The 14,064-nt window shown below is 26.1% G+C and overlaps 1 protein-coding gene across 2 annotated transcripts; it reads left to right on the forward strand.

Moving 5' to 3' along the window:
* The first annotated feature begins 9,435 nt into the window (after positions 1–9,435).
* Positions 9,436–13,350, forward strand: LOC114132321 (uncharacterized). Of its 2 annotated transcripts, XM_027997747.2 has the most exons (7): positions 9,436–9,876; positions 10,149–10,336; positions 10,770–11,455; positions 11,668–11,746; positions 12,272–12,334; positions 12,416–12,563; positions 13,240–13,350. In XM_027997747.2, exons 2-5 carry the CDS (start codon positions 10,334–10,336, stop codon positions 12,278–12,280), a joined length of 777 nt encoding a protein of 258 aa, XP_027853548.2. In that variant the 5' UTR covers positions 9,436–9,876; positions 10,149–10,333; the 3' UTR covers positions 12,281–12,334; positions 12,416–12,563; positions 13,240–13,350. The 2 variants fall into 2 exon arrangements, with proteins under 2 accessions (XP_027853548.2, XP_050060104.1); XM_050204147.1 differs by lacking the exons at positions 9,436–9,876; positions 10,149–10,336 and having other exon boundaries at positions 10,348–11,455.
* Positions 13,351–14,064: the final 714 nt, after the last annotated feature.

A 14,064-nucleotide genomic window follows, 5' to 3' on the forward strand; every position in this document is an offset into this window, starting at 1 on the left:
TTAGATGTCTAGAACTATATAATAATATAGTTATTATTTCAACTGTTATAAATTTATTTTACATTTTACAAAATATATATTACAATACCTAATATACAAATATAATACATTTGATTTTTAATAGAAAAAAAATACTTAAGTATTCTACAATAATATTTTATTTAAAGAGACCTAACATTTTCTTTTGCGTCGGAGCGAATCACCTGCAGAGTTAAAAATCTAGCACTGGGCAAATTGCAAATATACCCATTTTGGTGTATTATCTAGGTACATCTTATAACTTAATTCTTAGTCCGTATGTTTTTCATTAATATATTAATTTAATATGATTATTATCCCCCCTCCTTATGCATAAAACGAAAATTTAACGAATTATTTCGATATACGATTGTATAATAAATATTGTACTCGTGCGCGTACATTATAATATTAGGTACGCGTTTATAGGATTAGCTGCATATAGCCTATTGCCCTATTTTATTGTTATACCTAATACAGTACTATTGAAATTTTTTTTTGTCATTGTATGAGACTGATGTAGATACTAATCTTATACTTTCACTATTTTTTTTTTTTGTAGAACATCATAATTGTAATTAAAATATTGTACCGATAACAGTGAACAGAGTGGGTGACTCAGTGGATTTATGTAAACCTAAAAAGAGAAATCCTAGTTAAGTAGAAATTATTATAGGACATGGGTATTATTGTAATTATAAATTATAATATAATGTCATAATTTTATAATTTAGTACAGGTACATTTGTCATTTATACGTACAATAATATATAGATTAGATTATAAGGCGATTGTCAGTGGTGCACATAGCACATTACTAAAATACAAAATAGGTACATAAATTTAAATTTAAATAAATCACTGTAATGTGGTTAACAGAAATTAATTGTTATAATTTATATAATATAACTTGTGACATCAGTAGTTTATACCCTCACACCTTCGATATAATATCACAATAATATGTAGTTGTAGTAAATGTAATAAACTGTATTATTCCAGTACTGTGTTACTATAGTATAATTATTAATTACTAATTGCTTTACTTATATTCTATCAAGTAACTAAACCATCAATTGATCTTCAAACTTGCAAAGTTGCAACACTAGTATATGATCTACAATTTAAAGATACTTATCAAATTATTCCAGGGAATTATCATTTATCATAGTACCTTCGTACTATTATTTTAATTGTTTCGTATATGTATTTATAAATTTACCTAGTAAATTTTATATGGGTATAATATATAATATACAAGTTTATTATAACATACTTATATGACTTTATAAGACATAGCACAATAATCGTTTTAGCCACTTAAACCGTTATTTTTAAATATATTATATTTTATATTCTATAATTTTTTTTTAATAATATTGTACATGTCTTGTAAACGTATGTGTATAGTATACTGATGAGACTATTCTATTGAATTGAAAATGTTTCATGCTAAATTAACATATTGTGTTTATCATTATTTAGTGTGAGAATTGATTATAAAAAATTTACAGCTCGATGCTTGGTCCGAGCTCTTTTGGAGACTAGATAATAGACAATGTACCTGTGAACTTGGTTTAAGACCTCAGGTACCTTACCTATTATACTTCATATTATTGTACTACTTATATGTAAAGTATTTTTTACTCGTTATGTTGAAATAATTCAAAAAATTCAGAATAATAATACTAATATGTACTATAGACAAATAATATTAAATATATTACCATATTTTTTAAAATTATATTATACATAATACAAAACCAAATTTTTATTATTATAAATTATTTACAAGAATAATATATTATGTATTTATGTACCTTTATACTGCTACGCCTACTCATTATCTATACACGAATAGGAGGTATACCTATAGAATATATATTATATAGTTTTAGTAGGTAATGTTTGCATTATTAAAATGTTATCATTAATAAGATATTTCCGTGTCATGTTTAACCTTGGAATTTATATAAACATTAAACAATTAATCTACATTGAAGAAAACATATTTTTTTATTATTATTCATGTGCCATGCTTATGGGATTAGAACAATATATTTTAAAAACACGTGGAATATGCACATAAATATATATGCGTTGAATAAATCAAAGTATAACGTAAGTACCTAAAAAACCAACTAAATAATACGTCATTATTGCATTAAAAAAATCAAATAATATTATAATGTAATGTAGGTACGCAGCTGGCACTTGAAATATGCAACAATATTTAATATTCTATAAAAAATGACCATAGGTAATAATATAATAATATTTATCATTAATATTATGTAAAAATATGATTTTAATTAAATTTATATAGGTAACTGACTTTTTATTTACAATTTATATCATATTAGTATGAGTGATGAGAACATGAGAAATATACGATTTAAGATAGTTATAGTATGGTAAGTAAGTAAACAAAAATAATTGAAATAAAACATTAGGTTAGGTTATATTATTGTTTTAATCGATATCAATTTATTGTTTTTATTAATACTCTATACATCTTATTCGCTCATAATTATATCTATATGATTAATAAAAATATATAATAATATGCAATAGTATATTCTACACAATTTTGTAATTAAAATCAATAATTATTATTTAGTAATAAAATGTACCTACTTGTATATTGAACCAGAGCTTAAACGTGAGATTTCTCAACGAATAGGTATGTTAAAAAAAAACTATTTAAAAAAAAAACAAATTCAGCACGAAAAGTCCGAGATTAAAAAGTCCATTTCTTTAAAACTAATATTTATTTTTAAAAATGTAATTCTTATATATATATATTATATATTATATATATTTTAATATTTTATATTAAAACAATTTAATTTAAATTACGTTTCATATAATCTAACATAGGTATGCGATTTAAAAATTCTTCCGCTGTCAACTCATTATAATTTATAGGTATTACTAATGTCTAATTTTTGTACATAAATATTGTAATTAAAATTTTTTTTTGAATTATTTTTTTTTCTTATGTGTTTTGTCATGTAATGCTACATTTGCTTTATCTACCTTCATTTCTTTCGAAATTTCATTATCAACTTCCAAATTGTTAGATGACTAGGTATGCCCGAAAAATTAATGCACAAACTTATTGTTCCAGCTTTCGTAAGTATTATTTGTACTGTGTCTGGACTGTGGAGTGTAATGTAATACCTCGTGTACAATATGTACATATCTATTATATGTTTTGAATGGACATGATGACTTATTTCTTCTGAATTTTTAAATCAGGATTTTTTTTGTATGTTCCATACTAACATGTGTCACACCAGAATAATCAATTATTTCTGTAATCTCGGGTGTACAAATTGATTTCGAGTACTACAATAAACGTTATCATTATCATATTTATTTTGTAATCGTAACTCTTGTATTTTTCTATACGTAATACGTGCTTCGGCAGAAATGATAAAATCAAACAACCTTGTATTTTTAAATATTCACCAATGCTGCTTAGATAACAGCTTGTTCGAAGTCCATGTTATTTATCTAAGAATGGGGATAGACATGGCTTTTGAAACATTATTGAAAATTGCACGAAACATTTCCTTGTGTATATAGTTTTCTTTTAAAATAAATAAAATATTAAAAATTATTATATTTTTAATATAATTGCCAGAAAAAAAATTCGGAACTCAATGAAAAGTTCCCATCGCATCTAGAACCACGCATATTTGTTTCTGATAAATTAAGTAATACTTTATCTAATGAAAAAAAATATTATTCGACCATTCGATCCCGGTTCATTATCATAAAGTAAGAATCGTTTGTCTTTGTGCAGTGTACATTACTTTTTAATTATAAGTTCTAACAAACACGATGGTTTTTTATTATTAGGTACTTTTATATTTTGACTTCACAGCATTATTTTTGTTTATAAAATATATTAGTCTGCTCTGGTACCAAATTTATGATTTAAGCTAAAATATATGACGGAATTGGCGTTGTTGAACTACGTTTCACCATTTCAGACTGGATTTTTTCGACTATTTCTTAGTTCTCATTTCTAGCATTTGAATGTTTATTTAATTCTTAGATTTGTGCAATCTAATTAAACGTTTGTACGTGTCTTATTAAAAATATTTAATGTATTTTTTTTTAAATAACAAATTTATTTTTGTAAACGTTTTAACTTTGCATCAACAATTATAATATTTATAAAAACAATTTTTAGCTTAGATACCATTGAAAGTTATTAAAATTGCAGGACGGTTTTTTGAAATTTTTTAGAAAATAATCACCGAATACTCTAAACAAGTTTATGATAATAACTACACCTACCTATATGAATATCTATATTAAGAACAGTTTTTCTAATTTCTTTTGTTATAATCACCTCCATTTCTATCTTCATTTCATGATACAAGTGCGTCAAATGTAACTTATAATTTACAACTTCGTCCCTCATTAAATATGACATATAATAATATTATATAGATGATATCAGCGAGATGAACGAATATTATATGTACATTTATGCCTATTTATTATCTAGATCTATATAATAATCGTAGTAATATTATTGATTATCGCTTGAACTTTGAAAGCATAATCTTATGGTAGATAAGCTATTGTAGAAGACATACAGCTACAATAAACATTAAACAAACACATGCCTACCCAACTATATATAGCAGTGGATTTCCGTTGTATTTAGGTATGTATTATGTACAGCTATACGAAATAATAAGAATAAGAAAATAAATATATATATATTTTTTTTTTATTCTAATAAATAATAATTTATGTTTTCAAACTTTTATTTGTCCAAATTTTTTCAAAGTGAACTTTTTGATTGATTACAACGATTACGTTACAAAAAAAAAAAAAAATCTAATACGATTTGGTATAATCAGACGCCGAGCTTATTAAATCCAACGACCCGGCAGGGTCGCGCTAAGTATAAAAAAAAAAAAACGCCTTAAAATGAACGCATCGGCAATCACAACGCGCGACAACTGCCGGGTATAATTACAGGAAGTATCTGAAATCACGAAAAAAAATAGTTGACAATGCATACCTAATTTCTTGTACAATAATTTAGTTTGACAATGCACCAATCTTATTGGAAATGTTCCGTAGAAGTGCATGCTGCACTTTTTAATCCGATCTGAACATTATAAATGGAGTTATAACTTATAGCCAAATATATTATGAATTTTTATGGCAAAAAAAGAAAATGTTATTCGATAATATTCCCTGCGGCCCGCATGAAGTTCCCCGCCCACTGAGGAGCTCACACACACACTTACCGTACGCGCGTGCTTTGTCACAGCGCTTGCGGTGGCGGTGTTTTCAAGAAAAAAATAATTAAAAACTTAAATGTTTGATATATACTAATACATATATGACATTATAATATTTAATAATAATGATTACAACAACAATAACAATAATAATAATAATAATAACATAAAAAAAATTAGTGATATCCCAACAAAAACACTACGCCAAACTCCGTCTAAAAAAACGCTCAGTATAAAAAAAATCCACCTCAAAAAGTTGTGATATCATTTTATAGCTATGTATTTAAACTATATAGGAATAGATATATTATTATAATTTATGTTAAAATTCATTGCTTATAAATTGAACTTAGCTGGTGACTTTAAAATTATAACACTTAATTAGTATCACTCATTTTCAAAGATAACATGTATACTCAATACGAAATGAATTCTCATGAGTTTTAAATAATGTCACCAGCTAAGTTCAATTTATAAGCAATGAATTTTAACATAAATTATAATAATATATCTATTCCTATATAGTTTAAATACATAGCTATAAAATGATATCACAACTTTTTGAGGTGGATTTTTTTTATACTGAGCGTTTTTTTACACGGAGTTTGGCGTAGTGTTTTTGTTGGGATACTAGTAACGTCATAGACATAAGTGCGTGATTTCAATTTTGAGTTATTTATTAGCAAAATAAAATAAGATAGGCACAGCACCACCTCCCTTATTTTTTTATTGTATTTTCATTCTGCTGTAATCTTTTAATTTTAATTTTAATCTTTTAAATTAATGTTAGCCTCAGCTTCAGTTCACTAGTTTTATTAGTCCTTATTACCTATTGTTAAATTGTGTTTTTGCTATTTATGTAGGAACTATATTATGCTATTAATGACGGTGAGATTGTTCAGACTGGTTATAACTTATACTTATAGAACAAAAACTTAAATAATAATAATCATATTATACAGACACTGGTGAAACCACGTCATTACGTAGTTAACATATTATATTATTCACAATAACAAATTAATTATAATTAGACAAAAATAAAATAAGCAAATATAGGTACAGCTATAATATTATTATTTGTGTTTATGTGCTGATCAGTCTCGAGTAGGTGTCAATATATGGGCTAACGATCAAACTTGGCTGTTGTAATTTTTAACCGTGCTGTTGAGACTATTATAAATTATAGCGATAACTAATTGGTGTAAACAATAAATAAGCACAAGTTTTTTTATAGGTTTATGTCTTACTTAGTTACTTACACATTATAATATTATATTATAAAATAAGTATATAATAACTTATTCCATGTTATTTGGAAGAAAAAAGTTAAGTTTTACTGCTAACTAAGTTCTCCCTTACTTTCTCTCTTTCTCTCTCTCTCTCTATACATATATATATATATATATATATATATAAATATGCGTACATAAATATATATATTAATATTTAATATTCTTATATTATAAAATATTATGTATAGATAACTACTCCAAGGTATAAATTATTTGGCAGTACAATGTTAAATTGACCATTTGAAATCGTTATAGAAACATGCAGTGAAGGCAATACATAACATATAATATTATGTATATTTATATAGAGAGAGACTTAACCCACGCGTTGTAAGAAATTGTGTAGAATAATGTTAGGGGTTGTTATGTTTTTTTTTTGTTTGTTTCACGTTCAACTTTGAGAATAATAGAGACTACACAGGTTAATACTGTACATAATATATGTATTATGTATATCATATAAAAGAGAGTAAGGGACTATTTCTATTCAAATAGACACGCCTTGGTGTTCTGTTAACGCACTGCCCTCACATGTTTCTATTACGATTTCAAATAGTCCGTTTATACTTTATAACATTGTATTGCCAAATAAATAATACCTTGTGGCTTGTAGTAGTTATTTGTATATAATATTTTTTAATGTATATATATTATATATATATAAAGAGAGAGAGAAAAAGAGAGAGAAATAGTAATAGTTAATAGTTATAACTTATAACTTATAAGTACTCATAGTAACAAATATCAATGTTATCAATGTCCATATTGAAGTAAAACCTACTCGACTACTTTAATTTTATATTTTATAATTTTAAAATAATATGATTATGATTTATGATATGTATAGATTATGATATTCAGTATTTATTTCAGAGTATGGCTAAATAACTATTTTATTTAGCCATGGTTCAGAGGTTGATACGTGTGTACTAGCGCAATGGTAAGCCACGGTCAGACGACAGACAGCCATATAGATTATAGAAATATACCTACTAAAGATTAATAACTAATAAGCAGGGTTCGGAGCCTATAGCACTGAAAAGCAAGTAATAATTAATAGACCATAATATAGAGCACGATTTAAGATAGGTATATATACCTACCTTAGTGGTCCAAAATGGCAGCGCTGGATTAGTACGACAGCTCGGATTCTTTTCATTTTTTTCACGTTGTTTTTTGATTTCAAAACTATTTCTAAATATTATGAATAATTAAAGGTATCAATGTATCTTATACAATAAATACACATAAAAATCCGACTTGAATTCAAGCTTAACACATCGATTGATTACAATGGTGTCTCTCGATATATATAGAGCAGTTGTGAATTGTGATACACACTAGAAACTTATTGTACAGTAGAGCGATAGATCTACACATTTCTGGTTGGGTATAAACACTATAAACAGTATAAACCAATTCAACTATAAAGGTAGGTACATGGAATATGAACAATAAAAGATTGAAATATGAAAAACAAAGTTTTTTTTTGTGTACACAAATATTGTAATTTATATATTATAATAAAATATAACAAAAGTAATTTTTATAATAATGAACAAATAATAATAAAAGACGTATAAATTAACTAAAATACTTAAAAACTATACTGTGACAGGGTAAATAGATAAGAAAAAGAGGAAAAAAACCGATGGCGTTTATGAAAATTGATATATTCCGGCCACTGGCTATCTATATTCACGTTTACTGCAGCCGGTCGGCCCTGCTGGTCGAGTGCAGTGTTGGACGTAGGGCATCATCTCGCCTTCTTGATGGTCCGACACACATCCACAACATATAATGGTCCTAAAGACTCTCTGGAGATCACTCAGGAGAGTCCATAGGAATCGGCTTCTGTTTAGTTGTAATCGTACTAATGGCACAGTCATGTCCGTGCTCACGATAACAGGATATCTCCTTATAGTTTTCCTTAATTGTGCGGACTCGGCTGCCAATTTTTCGTTGAACTACTGGAGTCGCCACGGTAGGCCTTTACATTTGTCGTTGGTGTTTTGACGGCCGGCGCACCGAAATCCGTTTCCACGAAACCGATGACTTCTATTGTCATCAGCTGCATGGAAGGCGCGGACGTCAATGTTCGTTTCTCTGGACGATTTTTCCAATCGACTTGATCGGTGTGATGATTCATATTTTGATATGATGACCGTTTCTTCTGTAAGAGATACACAATCTTATGTGACTTTTATTATTGTTCGATGTGTTGGGTGTAATGTTTTCCATAACGATTTCTATTTATTTTTAGAATGGATGAAAAAACATTGTTTTGTACAGCAGAGTGGTACCCACTTGATAACGCTTTTTTAAGATTAACCCAAGTTAACTTTATTCGAAATCATCTAAATTAAGTTAATTTTCATCAAAGAACAATGCAAATTTTTGAATGAGATTTTTAGAAAAGTAGGTTTTTTAATAGCTAGTTAATACTTTGATGTATCATTTTAAATTTCCCCACTTCCCCATAGTAATTATCTTGCACATAAAGCAAAACAGTCTAAATAAACAATATTATTTGTCTGGAATTTTTTGTTTAACTTTTAACTACCTAAGTTAAGTAAATTTGTTTTTAAACTTTTAACTTAACGAATTAACGAAAAAAAAATATGAATTACCTTTAACTTAACTTAATTTAACTTAAACGAGTTAAAAAAAATCGTTAACTTGCCTAGGCTTGGTCATACCTATCTGTAGAAACGACTCTGTAAAAAAATAGTATAATAATATTATGTTCCACGATTACATGTTATTCTCTCATGGTCTATGACAATTTTTATTTTTCAGATCTGCCCCTGATAAGAGTTTTAGATGATAAGAGAAACAAGTAGTCAGAAACACAGCTATTATAGATAACATACTCGAAAAGTCGTCGTAAACTCGTAACTCGTGGTAAAACCATTAATCGTAGACACGAATAGAATAGTTTTTGAATATAATATATTATTATTTATTATTATAGTGATGTGTTCATGGCCAGAAATCTAACTTCAAAAAATTTCTTGTGTACATAAGTTAATACCATCCATTTTAATACTTAGAATATTATAGTATCTATATATTATATATTTTAAAGAACATTTTTATGTTTTTTTCTTGGAAAATCATTTTTCATCAATCATTTGTGATATGAATGTGTAGGTATTATTAGTGTATCTTGCTTCTATTAATATCTACAAATTCCACATTCAAATTCATTGCCTGGCCTTATACGTTGTAATTAATATTATTTACGTATGGAATTTGTTCAAAATGTTATTGTAGTTTACCATATGGTAAGTAACATACTAAATTTATTATTAAAGTTGTACTTTATTTATTTAGTATTACAATTGTATGTATTTACAATTAATTCATGTATAAAAATATTATGGTGTAGCATTAATACTATGATTTTAAATGGAGCGTAAAAGGCTCAATTTTATTACAGTGTACGTATCATTTATTAATATTTATTTTATATCAATTCCTCTCTATGACTCCATCCTCCTTGTATGTATTTATTTAGCTCTTAGTAAATACATAATTTTTGTTATATTTGTTTCAGATGTCATTGATATTGTTTGTTACACCACGGTTTTAATTGTTCAAAAGAACAATTTTCACTTCAGTTACCAATTTGTTTTTAAGTCATGTTAATGTTAAACACAATATTAAATATAAAAATCAATGAAGTATATATATTTGCTATGAATTAAGAATTCTCATTAGTTGATACCATCAATCATATAAATGGTAAATATTGGTATAGTATATTTTAATTAAAATTTGAGCATGTTGAACAATGAGGGATTTAAAAATTAATTGATAATAGTAGAGTCGACGATTCAATCATACTAAACAGTACCTAAATCATAGATAACTTATAAATCTTGCTTTGCTATGATTTAAATTTAATTACGTTAAGTTTTATATGGGACATAGTTTATATTATTTATAGGTGACCAAATATTGTTAAGTATTTTTTCTAAAATAATATTGTTTAGTTAGCTACCATTCGATTTTATTATTTTGACTTCAGAGTATAATCCTGGTTTACAATTCATCCTTCTACCTACTTAATTTTATTTTTGAAACAATCTAGTGCTCCCTGCAATAACTTGGAAACTACCTAATTATAATTATTTATACCTATATGTTTATTTAATAATATTTTTAATTTGTTTAGTGTATAGGTTATAACTTAAATATGTATAATCAAAGGCAACATTTAATTGATCACAATTATATTCAGCGCGATAAAGAAGAAATTAACTTTATAATTGACCATGATTATGCCTTACCAGTCATTACACCAGTGCCATGTATTGGAAAAGATGTTAAAGATAAACCTGAAGAAGCCACTATCCAAGTGCCACATATTGGAAAAGATGTTAAAGATGGCCCCGAAGAAGCCACTATGCTAGTGCCACATGTTGGAGAAAATGTTAAAGATAAACCTGAAGAAGCCACTATGCCAGTGCCACATATTGGAGAAGATGTTAAAGATAAACCTGAAGAAGCCATTGTTGACATACCAACAATTTACACAATCCTCCCTGGCATTCAACGCAATACAAAAATATATGTGGATAATTTTGGCTATAAATATTATAAGAAAAAAAATCATATCAATACCATAACATTAATATGTGATCGCCAACGAAACCCTAGTAAACCTATATGTTATGGTATAGCATCAATTAGTATAGATGCAACGGATAATCGAATTTCTATTCGAACTCCTCATAACCACGAGCCTACAGTCTTTGACTTAAATGTGCCGATATTGAGGTATGCACTTACTGAAAGGGGACTCGATCCGAATATTACAACAAGATCTGTTCGGAGTATTTATAATACTGAAATAATTTGGTAAGTTGACTTTTATTTGATCCACTATCTTTAGTTATTGTTACAATTTTAATTTACACTAACCATTAGTTTATTTTACTTTATTATTCAAACATTTGGTAACTACGTCGTGATTTATTTGTGATATTGTTTCTTTTTAATTGACAATTTTATTTGTATGACATTATTAATACTGTCTGATATTTTAATAAATATTGTTATAATTTTGATAGGCACCGAGAAGCGGCTCAAAATTACACATATACCCAAACTAAAGCAAGAGTAAGAAGGATGAGAAGATTACGAAAATTAGTAAGTTACATCATTATATATTTTACCTTGAAAGACGAGAATTAGGAAAGAATGGCTTTGAATAGGTAATAGTCTCACAATTAGCTATTTGTGTAAAGAAAAGTTAAAAAACTCATTTTGTACTTAAAATTTATTTAGTTTAACTGTGGCCCATGTTGTCATTTTCCACATTAACGTCTAACTTATTACTTTACTATTTTATAAATAGTATAACAATACATTTACTACTTTTATTATTTATAATTAGTTTTTTATTAACATATAATTGCTTTATTTCCTTGGTATCATTTGACATTACTTTAAATATTAATACTATATTTTGTACAAATTTATCTTTGTAAATCTTAATTTCATATTTCCATGGTTAATAATATGTATGTTTCATTAATGGAATGGGTATCATGCTTATTATTCACTATCTTTGGCATCACAAAAAAAATATATTTTATAATTTTGTTATTCTTGTAAAATATTTTTATATTATTTAAAATTAAAATATAATTTATTGTTTTTTTTTTTTTACAGCAATGTTGATTATTGTTGTTTATCAATTTTATTAGATTTCAACAGCATGTAAATGATCTCTTGGTAAGTGTTTAATTTTTTTTGTAGAATAAGTGTTATTTGTTTCCATTATGATTCTGTTATATAAATTGTTAATTTTATTAGATTATGGATGGTGCGTGCAAATTCCAAAGAGAAAAGATATAACCAGACTGATTAAGGAATATGCACTATCAGGGAGCCAGTGACTTATTGAAGTTCTCATGAAAAACTATTAATTATATTGATGGTGTTATTCAAAAAGTTCCTCCGAGTATGTTATAACTGTATTATATATTTATATATTAATAATTACAATTAAAATTTCTAAAACAATTTTACTTGAGTTTAATTCATTAATAAGATGGTGTGATTTTTGAAAAATATATTCATAAATCAATCTAATTGATAATTATTGTTTATACGTCTACTAGCTCAATTACTCTGAATATGGACATTTGTGAACTAAGCCTTTGTCCATATTGGTTCCGTACTATTTTTTCAATTCTACCAAAAGCAAAACGGAAGAATAATTTAATCTAATAATTAAATTTTACATGGCCAAGTGTTTTCTAGCACATTTATAAATAATAAATGATAATTAATAATCATTATATATAATATATGTATGCATATATTTTCAATGTATTTATTGTCTACAATGGTAAATATTACAAATGACAAATAATTTACAATAATAGAAAGAAAAGTGAAGCTTATATTTTTGAACCATTTAATTATTATTTATACTTTTTATTAAACTTAAAAATTTGTTTATTGTTTTTTAAGGGTAAAAACAATAATTTGAATATTTAATTTAAAAGCTAGGTAATACTTTATAATTGTTTAGACCTAATTAACTTGTAACTAATTATTATGTAATTTAATTCAGTTTATCTATTAAAAACAAAAATGCTGCCCTACTTCTGAATGAATAATTATTTTTTCAGATCCTCTAGCAGTAATGTTTATTGACTATAACAGGCCTTTTTCTAATAGCTTACAAGCCATTTATCCATTTCATATACAAAGTGTTTGTTTGAGGTATGTGCTTCCATAATTCACAGGTAATTGCCTATTTTGGATTAAAAAACAGGATTTTTGACTTGTTATTTATGATTTCAGATATTTTTCTGAAATTACTAAATCCTTAAATCCTTTAATATTGGTTGTATATCCAAGAAATCTTCAAAAAATCAAAGCTCGATGCACATTTATCTTTAAATTATTTACTAGAATGAAAACATTTTGAACTAAATTAGTTAATTTTATGGTAAATTTTGTTCCTTAAATATAATAGAATATATAATATTTTGTTCTTGGTGATTTTCCTCTATACATTCAGGTAAGTTTTTCGTAGTAAGAAAACAATCCGATCCTGGTATTAGTTTTTTTTCACACATGTGTAAGTACTGAATTTACATAAATCTGATTTATGTATTGTAATTACAGATAACTTAGGCATTAGATTTAAATTTAGGGTTTCCAAAATCATAGTTATTCATCACTTAATACAACTAAAACAAAATTTTTAATTACTACCTAGCTACTTATTTAGTAGATTTCTATTTTTATATAGTCTGTTATTCAAGAATGAGAAAACATGGACTCGGTAATATAAATCAACAATTAATGTAACTATTTTTTATGATACTATAATAATACTGAACAATAAAGAGAAGGTATTGAAATGCTTCTATAAAAAGACAAATTCTAGTAATATTATTTTAAATCCTATGCATATACCTATAGATAATATTTTACCTTATAAATAA

Source organism: Aphis gossypii, chromosome 3 (genome assembly GCF_020184175.1).
Source record: "Aphis gossypii isolate Hap1 chromosome 3, ASM2018417v2, whole genome shotgun sequence".
NCBI lineage: Eukaryota > Metazoa > Arthropoda > Insecta > Hemiptera > Aphididae > Aphis > Aphis gossypii.